General features: G+C 34.7%; 3 protein-coding genes across 3 annotated transcripts in view; 2 read left to right on the top strand and 1 right to left on the bottom strand.

Annotated features, from left to right (window-relative positions):
* The first annotated feature begins 400 nt into the window (after positions 1–400).
* Positions 401–2,275, top strand: LOC136037642 (ankyrin-3-like). The gene has a single exon (XM_065720391.1). The coding sequence runs from the start codon at positions 401–403 to the stop codon at positions 2,273–2,275; it is 1,875 nt and encodes a 624-aa protein (XP_065576463.1).
* Positions 2,276–2,743: 468 nt separating this feature from the next.
* LOC136037705 (serine/threonine-protein phosphatase 6 regulatory ankyrin repeat subunit A-like) lies at positions 2,744–3,523 on the top strand. The gene has a single exon (XM_065720500.1). It carries the CDS (start codon positions 2,744–2,746, stop codon positions 3,521–3,523), a length of 780 nt encoding a protein of 259 aa, XP_065576572.1.
* A 9,307-nt stretch (positions 3,524–12,830) lies between these two features.
* Positions 12,831–18,645, bottom strand: part of LOC136037771 (uncharacterized) — a 32,196-nt gene continuing 26,381 nt past the window's right edge. The window contains exons 4-5 of the mRNA XM_065720618.1: positions 15,855–16,110; positions 12,831–12,987 (exon numbers count right to left, since the gene is read on the bottom strand). Coding sequence (XP_065576690.1) covers positions 12,870–12,987; positions 15,855–16,110 — 374 coding nt within the window. The 3' untranslated portion in view covers positions 12,831–12,869. The remainder of the gene's footprint in view (positions 12,988–15,854; positions 16,111–18,645) is intronic.

Genomic DNA, 18,645 nt, shown 5'->3' on the forward strand with positions numbered 1-18,645 from the left:
TGTTTTTTTTTTTATCTTCAGAAAAAAGTGCCCATGCTGAATCTTAACGTGCAGGTCGGTAAAAATAGTGATAGATGATGCTCAGCTGGGTAAATCTGGTGTACAAAAAAAAAACTACAATGGCTACAGACTGCTGCAATTTTTTAAGATCAACAGTCTAATTATATAAGTGCAGTATTTGGTTTGGTAAGACAGATGTTCGTGTTAAATTTGGTATTGTAATTTATTTATTGGAGCATGGGCTGATTCGCACTGGTATGACATCATAACTATCTTGCTAAAGAATTAGACATGAAAAGGATACTATGCGTCATTAACGCTAAATATGAATACTTACGTCACCGACTCTATAAATAAACTTGCTTTTAAAAATCGGTTGTCAGTTTTGAAACATAAAGCAATGAGTAATTATCACAAAAAGGATCTAAAGCGAATGAAAAATTGGAAGAGAAATTTTACAGATCAAGGCATGTCCATGCCTATCGAGGCTGAAAATGTTCCCGCCAGATATAAGCCAAGAAAAGGTCATCTAGAAAAAAAGAGTAACCGAGGTCCTAGCAAGATCGTAAGTTTGAGAAAAAAGAAAACTTTTAACCTGAGCTTTGAAAATTCATGCAGGTTAGAACCTGTCAAGCCAGAATGTATTTTTTCCCGATTATGCCATGAAACAGGAGTAAAGATTTCTAAGATTGAACCATCAAGAAAAAGACATTTTGAAGAGATGAGTAACCCATTTAGCAAGGCTGTGAATCGAAAAAAAAGAAAAACACATAACTTGAACTTTCAAAATTCGAGTGCGTTTGTGCCTGTCAAGGCTGAATTTATTCCAGGCCTATTATTGGGCTCATGCAGTTGTAAAATTGAACCTTCAAGAAAAAGTTCTGGACGAGCACCTTTACACGATGCTGCTGCAGACGGTAAACTAGACATGTGTCAGCTACATCTTTCAAAAGGTGTATATATAGACACATTAGACCTTAAAGGTTACACTCCTTTACATTGGGCCGCAAAAACAGGGCAAATATCCGTTGCTAATTATCTTTTAGAAAAGGGAGCAAACCTCCATTTAAGGTCTAAAAATTCGGAGGATTGTGGAAAAACACCTTTACACTTTGCTGCTGCTGAAGGTAAGCTAGAAATGTGTCACTTACTTGTTTCAAAGGGTGCACATATAAACTCTCTAGATGACAAAAGACTTACTCCTTTGCACTGGGCCGTGAAAGAAGAGAAGATTGTTGAAACTAGAAAAAAAGGAGAAGATAAACTAGAAATTGCCAAGTTACTTCTTTCAAGAGGTGCAGATACCAACATTTCAGATAAATATGGCCTTTTACCGTTACATTATGCTGCCAAACAGAACAATCTAGATATTTTTCAGCTGCTTTATTCAAAAACATTCACTGTAACTTTAACGTTTTTAAATTGGGCCGCAAAAGAAGGGCAAATACCTGTAGCTACATACCTTTTAGATAAGGGAGGAATTAAGCTTTTGGAAAACCTCAATTTGAGGTTTAACCTTTACATGGGCGCTCAAGATTCACCTTTACACACTGCTGCTACAAATGGTGAACTAGGTATTTGTCAGTTGCTTGTTTCAAAGGGTGCCCATATAAACATTGGATATAGTCGAACTCCTTTACATTGTGCCGCAAGAGAAGGACATATATCTGTAGCTAAGTATCTCTTAAGAAAGGGAGCAAACCCCAATGTCCAGTGTCGTGGGGACCATTACGGGTACACACCTTTACATGCTGCTGCTCAACGAGGTAAACTAGACATGTGTCAGCTACTTGTTTCAAAGGGCGCGCGTATAGACGCTTTATATGATAATTGTCATACTCCTTTGTATACTGCCGTGATGAATGGGCAATTATCCGTGGTTAGTTATCTCATAGAAAAAGGAGCAAACATTAATTTTCAAATCACAAAAGCAAACGTTGATTTTAAAAATACACCCTTACATTTTGCTGCTGCAGAAGGTCAAATAGACATGTGTCAATTACTTGTTTCAAAGGGTGCTCAAACAGACATTTTAGATGATAGAAGGCGGACTCCTTTACATTGGGCCGTGATTGGACGCGGAGAAGATTATTGTACCATAAAAGAAGAAAATAAAACTGAAATTGTCAAGTTTCTTCTTTCAAGAGGTGTATCTACCGATATTTTAGATAAGCATGGGCATACACCGTTACATTATGCTGCCAAAGCTAACAAACTAGATATTTGTCGGCTACTAGTTTCAAAGGGTGCTCAAATAGACATTTTAGATGATTAAAGGCGGACTCCTTTACATTGGGCCCTGATTGGAAGCGGAAAAGATTATTGTACAATGAAATCAGGAGATGAAGCAGAAATTGTCAAGTTTCTTCTTTCAAGAGGTGCACCTACCTATATTTTAGATGAGAATGGGCTTGCACCGTTACATTATGCTGCCTGAGATAAAAAACTAGATAGTTGTCAGTTGCTAGTTTCAAAGGGGGCGCAAATAGACATTTTAGATGATGGAGGATTGACTCCTTTTTCATTTGGCCTTTGAAAATGAAAATATATCCATAGCTAGTTATCTTTTAGAAAAGGGTGCAAATATCAATTTAAAGTAAGTCAATAGTCCATTCTATAGGTGCGAATATACACCCTTACACTCTGCTGCTGCACAATGTAAACTAGATAAGTGTCAGTTTCAAAGGGCGCGCGTATAGACGCTTTATATGATAATTGTCATACTCCTTTGTATACTGCCGTGATGAATGGGCAATTATCCGTGGTTAGTTATCTCATAGAAAAGGGAGGAAACCTCAATTTTCAAATCACAAAAGCAAACAACGTTGATTTTGGAGGTACACCCTTACACTTTGCTGCTAGACAAGGTCAAATAGACATGTGTCAATTACTTGTTTCAAAGGGAGCTCAAACAGACATTTTAGATGATAGAAGACGGACTCCTTTACATTGGGCCGTGATTAGAGGAGGAAAAGATTATTGTACCATAAAAGAAGAAAATAAAATTGAAATTGTCAAGGTTCTTCTTTCAAGAGGTGTACCTACTGATGTTTTAGATTTTTGTGGGCTTTCACCGTTACATTATGCTGTTGAAAATAATAATATATCCATAGCTAGTTATCTTTTAGAAAAGGGTGCAAATATTAATTTAAAGTATGGCAATAGTCCTTTCTATAGGAGCGGATATACACCCTTACACTCTGCTGCTGCACAATGTCAACTAGATAAGTGTCAGTTTCTACTTTCAAAAGGTGCGCAAGTTGACGCTTTAGATGATAAAAGGCGTACTCCTTTACATTGGGCTGTGAATGAAACTGAAAGTTTTACTAGAGAAAAACAAAGAGAAAAACTAGAAATTGTCAAGTTACTTATTTCAAGAGGAGCGACTGTAGATGTCTTAGATGAAAACGATTTGACGCCACTGGTTATAGCTGTGTCCAAAAGAAACTTTGCTATAGCTGAATATCTCTTAGAAAGAAAAGCAATTCATCATCCCCCAAAAAAAGATTTTCTAGGATTCTAGGATTTCTTTTCCTAGAAATGGCATATTTACAACATAAAGAATCTCATCCCTCAGTCAATTCATCTCTAAATTTTTTTAACGCGGAAAATATTGATGCGAGTCTAAAAAATGGTTATGATGAACAATTTTACCCACAACAACCGCTCACTGAAAACGATCACTTTCAAATTTATTCCAATGAATAACTGTTTCATAGATTTGACTTCCACATTAAAGATTTTCATGTGATTGTCAAAAAATCTAAAAATGAGAAACAAGTGTATCCGAGGGGTTATCCTATAAAAATTGTGTACTGCGCAATTTGTTTAGACAAATCAGTGTCTACATTAACTGAACGTCGGTGAGCAAAAGCAATAATCTTTCAAACTATGGAAGTTATATACAATTCCTGTTTACGATTCCAAAGTTATATCAACTACTGAGAGGTATAGCCATTGGATACGAATATATGCGACAACTAAAGATTTACTCTTGGTTGGGAAAATAAGTAATGAAACATTTAATATACCTCAATAGTTGCATCCAAATGTTAAGATTGATGTAAAACTACAACTTCCTCCTTCCAATATTATTTGAATAGTTTAAATAGAACATTGGGTTTGTTACAAAAAGTACTTGGCACTGCACCTGATGAAACAGTTTCTCTTACCTCAGCAATACATAAAGTAAGAAAATAACAAGTTATGTGTTTAATTGCTTTGGCAGTTGAGAAATTAAAAACTAGTGAAAGTAATATCAAACTGCTCGTTTCGCATATAATTACGAATCAACGACATATTCCGTCGGGTACACGTACCTACACTAGTTCGCCATTTACCAATGGCGAAACATCTTCAAAACCCGCTTTGGCTTTTGTGAAAACTAATAGTCCCATTGGATCAAGGGCAAATTCCCCACATAAATTTGAAATGTTTGAACTTTCATATCTTGTATGTAAAGTAAAATGAATTCCACTCTACAATTTATCCTCTGATAAATCCTTCAGGACTCTATATTAATTGACAATGCAATCCCAAGATCAAAATTCAAAACTACTTGAAATAGTTATATCCAAAGAAATGTTTGCGAAAACTCATAGGATCATTGTACAGGATTTGTTTGGCACTCAAGATATGAGTATTGTCCAAATAGGCACGGTATGTTTAGAGTGTACCTTTGCCAAGCCGTTGGAGCAGAGTGTAGCATTGATCTGGCTAAAAAAAATTTGAAACCTATCGGGAAATTATCCCTGATGGTAGTGTTTTTTTTAGACTTGGCAGAATGACAACAAATCAAATAATCAATGTATTCAATTTAGATCTCTGCATATCCAAATACAAATACTATTATATGACCTTGGATTTCCTTGACCATATTCAAAGTGTTAACAATACCCATATCATTGTTAATAGTCGCCCATCAACAGTTAAGACTGTTTGATAATGATGATAATGGGCCATTGGCTGTGTATTCTTCAAACAGCGAAGAATATTGAATTTTTTTATCCTCTTGGCCAAACCGTATGCTTTCTACCCGTGTCACATTAAAAAATTTTCTTGAGCAAAGTGGAAAATCTATTATTAATAATGAGAAGCGAGTACAAGATTATTTTTCGAAGTCGCTGATATACTTACAGTGAATTTATCAGCATTTATGCAGACGATCCTTGACTGAACGATTTTCTAGTTGAAAATACTCTTTTCCGCGTGTATAATATAAATTTTTCTGTGTCCTCTAGATTTCTTCTTCTATGTGTAGGTAACCAATGGTAATGAAAAGTGGCGGCAGCTGGTCAAGATTCAACATGTATTCATCTTGGGACGTAAAGTCAGGGTCAAATTTTCTGCAATATAATGTAACTTGATTTGTATTATATCTCTTCGAAAAGTCAATAATACTATTTTGATGCATATTATAACATTCAAATGTTTCAATTTGCTTGTTTGAAGCAAGTTCACATACGAAATTATCATATGAAGAATCACTTTCTGTAACAGCCAAATAAAAATAAGTGGATTTATAATGATAGTAGCCGGCATCTTCAGAGTGATTTTATAAAAACTAGACTCTCTTGTTATTCCAGCAATTGAAGCGTAGAAAAGGTTTTTCTTCCCAAAACAATTTAAAACCATGACGATATCAGTCTCTTAAATATAAACTGAAATCCCAATTAGGGTTTTTTTGAAGTCACGCAAAAGTAAATATTTTCTCATTGATCACACTTACCATAGCTACAACCAGAACAGAGGAAACCTCTAGGGTGAGAGTGACGAAGATCTTTAAGACAGGAATTACAGTCTTTAATTTGCGCTCTGTATCCTCTATGCAATTTCCATGGATTGCATAATCTACACTTTTCATTATAGACATCAACAATACTACAATTCTCACATGACGACCAGCTGCTCAATGTATACAAACATAATGGACACACGTAAAACATTTTTTCAACGTTGACTGCCTCGCTGCCAAAAAGAAACAGACTTGCAATCAATAAAATGAATGTCTTGTAGGAGAAGGAGGAATCGAGTGATGTAAAAAAAAACACGTTTAGACAGGATTTTTCGACTTATTTATTTTTGTCTTGCAAACATGGCTGTCTTAAATGAATTTCTAGGTAGTGCTCAAAAGTAGATCTACAATATAATTTTGTTTTGTTGCAATTAATATGTCAATAAACTGAGTAAATGCATCTGGACCACCACGTAAAAGTTTCCTGCAATACCCCAAAGACGGAGACTCATTTTTCATTATATCGTTAGGCGTTCTTTGAGGAAATATTCTCCTCTGAAGAGACTACTCTAGAAAAACATCACCTAGCACCAAATATTTTTCCAAAGTCACTAGATTCCGTAGGATTTTTTTCTCAAATCCACCCATTTTGAATTTTGACACTCTCACTAGCGATTATAGACTAACAGTGAATGAAGATTCTTGCTCGCTAGAAACAAACGAACTCCTTTTTTATTGTTTGATTCAGAGTGATGTCTTCATATATTTCACTAATGCATTTCATCCGTCTTGTAATCTTTGTATATGCATTATATTCACTTTTGCTGCAAAGCATAACTGTTCTTCCAACTTAAATTTGCTTAATTATATTACATGTCGTGCAAACATCTCTTCCCATTGTATGGTTAGCCAGCAACCCCATGCAATTTCTACGGCTACGTTGACACTCTAGCTCTCGTTTTGTCATTCCTAGCGCCTTCAATATCCAATAGAGTAAAATCATGCATTACTACAGAATACGCCAAGAATAATATCTTCAATGTTGATATACTGAACTCTTTTTAAATACTGAGTTGAATGAATTCTAAGATCTAATGTTCACGTGTCCTTCACCGTCAAAACTAGTTTTTACTGAATTCTAAAGGTCCACCAGAACAAAAACAAGTCACGCAAGATTGTGTCATCTTCACCTACAAAAATTGGACTTTATACTGTAATAAATCCGATTACGTAACAATCAAAAGTAAACAGTCCCTTTTACGTGACATCTTGAAGTAAACAAACCCTACTACGTAACATACAGGTGTACTATGCCGTTACAGGTGCACTGCGTAAGACCCAAGTACGCGGAATAATGTCTTTAGGCGCTATTAGCTCTAATAGTATACCCCCTATATGTGCGCCAGAATAGATTGGGACGTCACTTCTCATGGCACCTCTGAAAGGAAATACGATCAATGATGCATTTAAGCACCGAATGCCGGCTATACTACTCGTCAGGGGGAAGCAAACAAATAAAGACTGGGGTAATTTCTAGATTACAAAAGTTATCTATAACTGATAGTGCAGGATTCTGTTGGGTGAACTACGACCTACCTGGAAAATTCTCTTAATTTGAGATTGAAATTACTCGCCAACATAAAAAAAAATGAAAAGTTGCGATACTAAAAGAAAAAAAATCTCACTGCTGAAAATAATGCACCAAGACATACGAAATCAGAATCTTATTAGTTATTGAAGAGCGCCATGCTTCGGCACTACTAAATTATATTAGCCATAGCGGCACCAAGAAACCCGGTGATTCTTGTACCATCCATGCGATTTTCGCACTTATCATGAAACCATACTTCCTACTAGTGAAGCAACCATATAGGGCAGGCATTAGGAGCGTGGCAACAAAAACAATAATGGTGTAGATGACTTTAAATATTAGCATGTTGTATATGAGCTTCGTAAGGGAAGACGCAAGGAATAGAGGGCTCAGAACATATTGAATCACTTCACCAGGATTGAAAAACATGTTGACGATCATCTGTTAGAGATTGATACAAAGATAAATATAGATTGTAGAATTAGAAAATAGCAAACAAACATAATTCATGAAACGAAATCGAAGTGATAAGGACAAAATCCGTGACAGTGTAGCCGCGAAGTACCTTAAAAGCTGTAGAAACACAATGAGATTTTAATAAGACAAAATCGACTAGAAATAGTGAAAAGTTGGAAACAAATTAATATTTGTACAAGCTTTTCAAACCAATTTTTTTGCGATTCTAATTTTCCACTTCTGAAATACAAGTGAGACACTAAAATCAAGAACAACTCCATATCATTCATAAACTGGACTTGTTTGTTGACAGGTATAACTATGATGTGGCTTGGCAATACCCTGCTGGTCCTCCCTTTGACGACAGCTTACTAAACGGGTTTTGGTTACTTTCACAGAAGTGTAAAAATGTCATACAAACTATAGGAGTGAAACCAAAAATATACGCCTGTCGAAAGGCCCATTCCTATGGGATCTTATTAGTACCGAAAATAGCGACTAAGACCAAACTGCCTTTCCATAACAAACAAATACAAAGTAGAAACAATAGGGAAATTTTTTTTAAGACAGTGTAAATCAATTATGTGAATATTTCGGCCCTATATCCAAGGGCCGTCTTCAAGGGAGGAAAAAAATATGTATACATAAATAAACTTACATTAAAATTTGAGAATTAAAACCAGTTACGAAAAGGCCTTTGAGACAGGCTGCCAAAAATGCAAGATTGGCCCTGAGAAATTGCATTTAATAACTTTGTTCTGTTTTGTTTGAATGAATTTATCATCTCACTTCATTCTTTTTGTCATTCCTGATTGAACTTCGTTGAAGTAAGGGTGCTAGGGCTATTCAAAAAAAAAAGTTTTTTTAAAAACATTATTAGTTTTAATTCTTACATTTTAATGCAAGTTTATTTTCATATACATATTTTTTTTTCTGTCTCTTTCTCGCAATGTGTTGAAGACGGCCCTTAGACAAAGGGCCGAAATATTCACAGAATTGATTTCCACTGTCTTGAAAAGATTTTCCCTACTGTTTCTGCTTTGTATTTGTTTATTAATACCAAAATTTAGTTCGAACTGATCTAAGCCAATTAGAATTCTTAAAATAATTTTCCAGCCAATCAAACAATTCTAGGAAAAATTTAATTGGCTCAAATTGGCGATAGCTAAATCTTTTTATTAGTAAAATCTCGTTGTTAATGGACGAAATAAGATTCGGATTTCGGCCGACAAGCTTTTCGTGGAGAGTTTTATTATTAGGGTAGGGATATGGTTCAACTATGGTCAAAGTGATTCATTTTGGATTATTGGTTAACTTAAAAAAAATCTCGTTTCGAAGATACTCCAAAGAAGTATCTTCAGAAAGTGGTTGTGGTTCTGACCTCCTTGCACCAAAAAAGAAGCCATGACCAAGGCAAGATAAATTTCTTGTTGCGAGTTATTGGGGCCAAACCTTACTCCTAAACATTTTTGAGAATATGATTAATAATATTAATTTTTTGTTTACACTTTATTATAAAGAGTAATGGCCTCAGTATGTGGCAGTCTCCCTCATAATAGTCTCTGTTCATTTAAAGCCTTGTCGCAGGTCTTTACTTTAATTGAAAAAAAATGTTTTTCTTGGTTTTATTTCTGCCCTTTTCAGCATCGCATTCTGGTTTTCAAGCCTTTAAATTTTTATTCTAAGCTTCCGCACAATAATGTCCCCTACCATTAACATTGTACTTTCCAATACAGGTAAACACATTAATACAAAATGCGAAATTTTCCCCCAAAATAATTTCATAATTAGACAAAGAGTTGTCACCCCTTCAGCATCCAAAACCAAATAAAAGGGTGGAGGCTATGCGTTAGAGGACTTTTTAAAGCTTCAAATGTCAACTTCCTCCACATCCAGAAGATCCGCTTAACTCCCCCTTAATAGCTGGCGCATAAATATACAATGCTGTATAACTGTGAATATATTCGTCTCATTTTATGGAGACTGCATATGTTAGTCAGACGCACCAACAGGGGGCAGCACAGCCAGTGAAACTGGGAGATAACTTAAATAACTTTTTTTAAGTTTCATGGTAATCACATACTTGTAACTCACTTTGGCCCTAGTCAAGCTAGACTTGTTGTTTCACGACACAAAATCAGCACAATTTCCCAAAAAAATTAGTCCTCAAATATCCACTCTGTCGGAAATTTCTAAAAACTACAAAATTACTCAAATTTCTCAATTACAAAATTTTTCAAATTATAAAAAGGATATATATTGACACTGTAAACGTGCATAATTTTGATTTAAACACTAGGTGTGACCATAATGTTGCCCAACTGTTCTGAAAAGTCATGCAAAATAATTATGTTTGCGACGGCATTATGAGGAATCGCAACAAACAAACAAAGCTATACAACTGCTGAAAAGTAGGAACTCCTGTAAGAATTATTTGTCTAGTTCCTTTTTACATTTAAGGTTAATTTAATCGCATGATGGCAATTTGTAATTTGACTCATTAAAATACAGTTTTGGTTGCAGCGGTAACTGCAACCTAGTAGAGCAAACCACAGCCCCTAGTTAAAAAACGCGTTTAGAAGAAACTAGTGAAAAAAATTCTCCATGCAACTCTGATTCAGGAATGGCCAATATTATTTCGGTTTATCATAAAAGTAAAAGTTTATTGCGAAAAAAAATGTATGGTGATAACACAAGAAAGCCTGAAACCCCTAGGAAATGGCACCAGATCATTACAGTCCCTCTTTTCGAACAACAAGGAAAATCACTTTTTTGCATGGGTAGCACTTATCTGTCTCCTGTCTTTTTTTTCTAGTAGAGCTAGGGGGTGACCAGTAAATCATAGAGAGGTGTGTAATAGTTCGTTCGAACTGAAATTAAATTTGCTAGTACCCTTTTTAAGTGACCAAAAAGATTGGAGAGCAACTAGCCCCCTTCCTTAAAGCTCCCACCTTCCAAAGTTATCTAATCAAAATTCTGAGACGGCCCTTTTGTTCCATATAGTTTAAAGGTCAATATCTATGGTTTCGGTGATGATATGACCCTCCATAGTCCCTCGGAAAGGGCTGTATCGGAATCGGACGTACCGATATCAAACGTATAATATGGCCGTATTGTTATAAGGTGTATTTGTATCGCATGTATCGGGACCGGGCATATCAGTACCAGGTTTTTTTTTCGGTCATGGTTTTCCAATGTTTTCTATGGTTTCCCGATTTCAACTGAAAGTAAGGAGTGACATTAAAACTAAAAACAAATAGAAATTATTCGATATATGAGGGGCTCCCCCCCCCCCCTCCCCAAAAAATAAAATAGATCATGGTAGTGTTGTTTCTACATTAAATTTAAATTAAAAACGGGTAAAAATTAATTTAAAAACAAATTTTTCCGAGGGAGGTAAAGAGCGAAGTTGAAAGTTAAAAGAAACAAATATTAGTGCTTCACAGTAAATCTAACATTAATCAATAAAACTAGTACAAATAAACCTACTAATTAAATTTCCCATGTTTGTAGGATTAGAGAAAACTAGCGTTTTACTGAAAGCACAAAAACCAAGTACAAAAAGCAAGAATATTGATTTATTTGTTAAAAGTAAGTATGCAACATATATATAGAAACTAATCTATAAAGGTTTTCAAAGTCTTACACCAGCTGTGATATAAGTAACTGTAATTGCTATCAATAATTTTCAGTATATAATTAAAATTATCTTAGACATAAGCATAAAATAAATACTTATTTAATAACCACAAAGTCATTGAACAGCATACAGAAATATTGGAATGATTTATCAGGTAACATTCTGGTCTCACCAGCTATAACACCAATAGTGAGTAATAAACAATCTTAAATTGCAAGATTTACGCTTTAGTAATACTCAAAAAGAATATCAAATAAGCCATAATATGAACTCAGGTAATCTGGTAATTTCTCTATATAACAGAGAATTTTCAGTTATGACAAAATTTTAAATCAAGTCTATAGTCATAATAGTATCAAGATGATTTCATGTCGAACTTGTCTACAAACTAATCATGTTGTTCTTATACTATAAAAAGTGTACTTAATCGGTTTACTTTTACTGTACTAAAACTCCTATATTGTTTTGTGTTTTCAGTAAAGCACTAGTTTACTATAATCCTACAAATATATGGAAATATAATTAGTTGGTTTATTTGTACCAGCTTTATTGATATATGTTAGATTAACTGTGAAGCAAAATTTTTCTTCATTTTAAGTTCGAACTTCACTCTTTACTTCCCTCGGAAAAACTTATTTTCTTAGATAATTATTATTTATTTTTGAATCGGAGAATATTGTCAAGGAGAATGTGTCCTAAATACCTCGGAAAAACTGGTGACTTGGACAATTTCATTTGACTGATCCTATTTCTGAGAAAAGAAATGTTTCTGACAGGTTGTAAATTCGTAGCTTCAAAATGTCACAGATGGTCATTTTCTTGGTCAAAATGTCATAGTTGACATTTTCATTTGACCAGCTGAGCACTTAATATGACACAGGTGACTGTTTTTTCGACATGTTTGTATAGACATTATTTTTAACCAAATTTTTAAGAAAAAGTTGAAGCCTCAGTTACGGTAGCACAATTGAAAAAGTTTGACTCCAAGTACGACAGCACAAAACGTGATAGTAAAAAAAAATACTTCATATTTGAATAGTGCCATACAAACAATTAAAGGTGCCATTTTCATAAGTCGTTATTCAATAGATGAGAGAGCATTGATGCCAACTGAAGGTAGAATATTTTTTACACCAGCTCCTTGATTAAAAAAAAAAAAAAAAAAAAAAACAGTTTTTTTTTGCAACTGTACTGTGAGTCCCTTTCTTGGTATTTTCATTGAAAAAAAAATCAACAATAAAACAAAATTGGCCCTCCAATATTTCAAAAATACATTGTATCCCCCCCCCACCCTAAAAGTTTCCGATAATTGGGACCACTGTGATTAAGTAACCGAAAAAAAAATCATCAATCAAAGTACAACAGCGTTATCAAATTAATTATTTCGTCTACAGAAAAACAAATACATACCCAGGAAAAGGACTTTAATAAAACAACATTCAGCAAAGCTACAAAACAAAAGGAATAACAATATTTCTATCTTTTGGATAATCTTCAAATTTTTCCAAGTAGCCTAATATCTGAAAGAAAATAAAAATAAAATTAGCCTTTATAAACCAATGCTCGCTTCAATGGAGAATGACGACATCTCAATTGTGTCGAAAGATTTTATAATTTAATCTTAACGCCTATTGAGCTAAGACTCGTCATAAGTAGGAAAAGAAAGGCAAAAAAGGAAACAGGGTTTACATATCGTGTATGAAGCATCAATTCCGAATGGCTAAGTTGTTTCGAAAATAATAGCAGCAATTTTAGCTGCATAGATGATGTCTGCTAAAAATATCTTACCAGCCCCCATTGCTGCAGGAATTCTTGAAGAATTTGCAAGTTCATGCATATTAGTACGGTCTTTTAGCTGTCATGTGTCTCAAGTTACGAGTACAAGGTCAGATAATATATAATTTGCCCTTATGCATTAAGCTTTATTTAGTTTTGATGAACTCTCTTCAATGCTTGCATGCTATAAAATCTTCCCCCATTTTTTCTAAATTGAAAAGTCTAAAATAATTATATCTATTTCTGTTTTTCTATCAATCTGCATTTAACTATCAAGTTGTTTTTATTTTCAACTGCTATGATCATATCAGTGAAAATGATAAAATCGTGGATAAAAAGTAAAAACTCAAAAGAAGAATATCAAGTATTTATATAAAAGTACTGGAAAGAATGAATTTCTAATTGCACTATTTTTATATACAGTAATGAAATTAATATTATACAAAACCGTCATAAAAAAATTTAACCACTATAATTATCAGCAAACTCATAAAATGATGGGTAAACAGTGGCTTCTCGAACAGAAGAAGAATAAAAGCAAGACAGGAAGCCTTTGAGGCTCCCTTTTGAGGTGCCAAAAAACCTTTGAGGTGCCAAAATTGAAATGGAGTAAAGATAATTGCATTTTGAAAAAATAAAATAAAAATAAAAACGATTATGAAGAATTCAGTGCATCATATTGGCACTTTTGGCAAGCGAAATTGGAATATTTAGAAAATTGGAACTTTGGAAAAGTTAAAAAACTAAAAATTCGAGCTACACGAGCAACTTGAACAGACTATTCTAATGCAAAAGTGTCTCTGTCATCTAATTTGAATTGCCCCTAATAAATCAGCTCCATGTGACAATTTCATATCAAAGTTAAAAAAAAATCTAATTAGTGACGATTTTGAATGAATCTTGTCTAAATAGATAAAATCCTGAATAGAAAAAATTAATATTTGGCAGTCTCTAATCTCTACTTACACAGGCTGTATATTAGTTCAATTGGGTCTAATTAGGCGTGCTCCATTGTAATTGCGGCCTTAAAATGACTAATTGACAAAGGCAAGTCCTTTTAATTTGTAATAAGCAAATACAAATTTATCCTGTTGAATAGAGTTGGCTTTAACTAGAAATCATCTTGGTTATTCAAATAAGAACAGGGTCCAGGAAAGGTCTTACTTCTGTATCACTTTGCCACTTGACGATTTTTTCTGGGGGGGGAGCAACGCTAGATATTGTCCAATGTCTAGGAAGCATAGATCAATGAATTTTTTCATTTGTTCAGTTAAAATACCTAGATAAACATTTTTTAATGAAAATATCCCCACAAAAGTATTTTTCCAAATCTCGGAGAGGGGGGGGGGGCAAAAAGTCTTTTCAAAAAGTCAATCGGGAAGCCCCCTGTCCTTCCAGTTAACGTCACAAACTTATTTCCTTGTGAAAATTTAGTGATATTTGTAGCTTTATAGCAAGAAAAGTACCAGAGAAGTTATGAGAACTATCCATAAATTTAAAAAGACTCATGATTAAATTTTGTGTAAAAAAGCATCTATTTCGTAGCCTTTTCCCTTACTACTCCTACGTTTAAAATGTTCAAGTAAAATCAAAATTTTTACTAAATGTTATTATAACAATGGACGACTCTAAAAGTCCACTCCAATTTTGTATTTATCACCAGATCCGAGGTGAAACCGTAAATAAAGAATGATCTGTTCTGATAGTAACTGAAACTCTAAAAAACAGGTTGTGTTAACAATATATACTATTACTGCTAGTAAACTCACTGGAGCACCAAGCCACCTGAACCCAACACAGCAGCGTCTGCTACTTGTCCATCTCAACCTATACTATACCCAATTTGATGCCACATGGGGATTCTATTTAATGATAAACGATCGCAGATATGAAATTTTCTTTCGTTTTTTCATAACAAAAAGCAGAATTTTGCATATTTCAAAGTTGTTGCACGCGTGTTCGGTCCAAAGAATCGCATTTTCATGAATATGTTAATCAGTGTCAGGAAAAATAATGGATTTTCTTAAAAATAATACTGTCAACTGAATTTTACTTTTTGTGTCTTAAAAACGCGGTTTCAAGACCGGTAGGATGCTCCTCAAACATGGCATAGAAATAAATTATATAAATGCAAAATGCTAGCCACAGGTGAAAAGGTTTTTTGCCCAGGATGAGTATAGAGGAGAAGACCCTTGAACATCTTTTATACAAGTGCTGGGCACTTTTTGCGAAAGAATCCTTTTTTTAGGATAAACAATTATCCAAATTTTTCAGCAATCTTGGAAAAAACCAGGAACAATTACAAAAAAGACAGACGGAAGAAAGTAGTTAATTTTTATCAAGATGTTACCTTTTCTAAGCGCTATTTTTCCTCTTTTTGTGCTAATGCCTTTATGCTAACAATTCCAGTCAATTGGTAACTACATACGTTGGCCATGCTAGTGGTTAAACTCCTGTAATCTTCATACAAAATCGCAAAACTTGCAAGCAGACCGTGCCATGCAAAATTGCATGCCAAGTGGGAACACAAATCTTAACATGATCTGGTTTTTATAGAGTAACTCCTTATTTGCCCTACTGAATACTATTTTGCACTGCCTATTTGGATAAATAGATCATATATCAATATTGCCAACATTTCTTGGGCTAAAATTGCTTACTTATGATGATGTAATGATCCTTGTCCAAGAAAGAGGGCTGCAAACAGAGCAAACACTGCTGCTGTTGGACTCCATGATGCTATGGCGAAGCCACTCCATTCAAGAATTTCACCAAAATAGTTGGCTCTAGTCACGGAATGGAATAGACCTTTATTTGGTATTTTATAACTTGTCTCACCGGGCTTTCTCAAGTTTTTCAGAACATGGTCCGAATGGATACTGATTATCAAACCAGAAAAGAACAGGAATAGCCCTAAAAATAGACATGGATTGGAAAATTGACTAAATAAGCTCAGCATTAGTTGAATAGCATAATATTAAAACTTAAGCTCTCCTTACGAATTTTTTTAATGCTTATTGGGCAGACCCGAAGGAGGAGCTATTTTCAAATAAACTGCAACTAGAACTGAGCCAAAGCACTAAGAAATGCCTCCTAACAGAAAAAGAAGAATAAACTTCTTAGGGACATAGTGACAACATAACTGGATTATCATTATAGTATTCTGAAGGAATAGCAGAAGTCTTCTCCGAGGGTAGGAAGTGGTCTTTCACAATTCTGGTAAGAACAATGTAATATCCGAACTTTGATTTTCCCATGGGAGAATTTGGGTAAACCTAATCCTATGAATGTTGAGAAAATGTGCAGGCGTTTTTAGTAAACGTTTCGGGAAAATTGTAATATATTATTCTATGGGATTTGACTAGATTTCTTATTTAGGGTTTGTTATAGGAATGGGCGCAAATGGAACTTAAAACTTTTTCCAGACTTTTTTTTTCAGGGAATAATATTTTTCAAAGGCCAAAATATTTGATTGATTCTCTACTTTATATTTTACGATTTCTAAGAATAATCAATGCCCAACGGTATGTTTCAGAAGCCAGTTTACTTAATTAGAAGTAAAGAAGGTTATTTGGTCCAATAGGCAAAAAAGAAGCGCAAAGTATATTCTTCGGCAAGGTTAGTTGACTTTACAAGCAATTCTTTATCGCAGGCTTTTCTTTTTCGGTAGCAAAATAGGCTTTAAAAACAGTAGATAAATTGGATAAGACGGACCAAGACTACGCAATACAGTCTAGTAAATTTATAGTTAAAAATAACTATGCAATAATCATATTAGCAAATTATGAAAAAAAATCTAAACAATACTATATTTTTTCCGTTCAATATAATGGGTATCAATTAAGGACATTTGAATGGTAAAGAAAATACTAGTTACTTCCAAAATAAGTCCCAACGCATATGACCGTATTTGGGACAATCTCCAAGAAAAACAAGAGCTAAGAGCTCATATGGCACTTGTGACGAGGCGAGAAGAGCTAAGAGCCAAGAGATCATATGGTATGAGCTCTAACGAGATTCTATGAATCAATAGATTGATTTAAAAAGGAAAATAAGAGGCTTAATGCCGGTCAAGATTTAAAATAAGAGCTCTGAGTCACAAAGTCCTTCTAAATATCAAAATTCATTAAGATCCGATCACCCACTCGTAAGTTATAAATACCTAATTTTTTCTAATTTTTCCTCTCCCTTTTGGCCCCCAGATGGTCAAATCTGGGAAAACGACTTTATCAAGTCAAATTGTGCAGCTCCCTGACACGCCAACCAATTTTCATCGCCCTAGCACGTCCAGAAGCACCGAACTCGCCAAATCACTGAACCCCTCCCCCCAACTCCCCCAAAGAGAGCGAATCCAGTACGATTCTGTAAATCACGTATCAAAGACATTTGTTTATTCTATCCACCAAGCTTCATCCGATTCCTACACTCCAAGTGTTTTTCCAAGATTTCCCCCTCCAAATCCCCACAATGTCAAAAGATCCGGTCGGGATTTGAAATAACAGCTCTGAGACATGAATTCCTTCTAAAAATCAAATTTCATTAAGATTTGATCATCTATTCGTAAGATATAAATACTCCAATTTTCATGTTTTCCAAGAATTCCGGTTCCCCCCTCCAACTCCCCCGAATGTCACAGGATCTGGTCGGAATTTGAAATTAGAACTTTAAAGCACAAGATCCTTCTAAATATTAAATTTCATTAAGATCTGGTCACCCTTTCATAAGTTACAAATACCTCAATTTTCAATATTACCCCCCCCCCCCAATTCCACCAAGGAGAGCAGATCCGGTCCAGTTATGTCAGTCACGTATCTTAGACAGGTTTCTATTCTTCCCATCCAGTTTCATCCTGATCTCACCGCTTTAAGTATTTTCTAAGATTTCCGGTCCCCCCAACTGCCCCCCCCCCAATTACGCTTGATCCGGTTGAGATTTAAAATAAGATATCGGAGTTACGAGGTCCTTCTAAATATGAAGTTTCATGAAGATCCGATCACTCCTTCGTAAGTTAAAAATACGTCATTTTTCTTATTTTTCAGAATTACCCCCCCCCCCCCCCGCAATTGAGCGGATCCGTTTCAATTATGTAAATCACGTATGCAAGACTTCTGCTTATTTTTCCAACCAAGTTTCATCCCAATCCCTCCAATCTAAGCGTTTCCCATCATTTTAGGTTTCCCCACCCCAAACTTCCCCCAATGTCAACAGATCCGGTCAGGATTTAAAATAAGAGCTTGGAGACACGATATCCTTCTAAAAATCAAATTTCATGGAGATCCAATCATCCGTTCGTAAGTTTAAAATACCTCATTTTTTCTAATTTTTCAGAATTAACCCCCACAACTACCCCAAAGAGAGCGGATCCGTTCTGGTTATGTCAATCATGTATCTAGGACTCGTGTTTTTTTTTTCACCAAGTTTCATCCCGATCCCTCCACTCTAAGTGTT

The sequence above is a fragment of the Artemia franciscana genome, chromosome 1, assembly GCF_032884065.1.
Source record: "Artemia franciscana chromosome 1, ASM3288406v1, whole genome shotgun sequence".
NCBI classification, from domain to species: Eukaryota; Metazoa; Arthropoda; class Branchiopoda; order Anostraca; family Artemiidae; genus Artemia; species Artemia franciscana.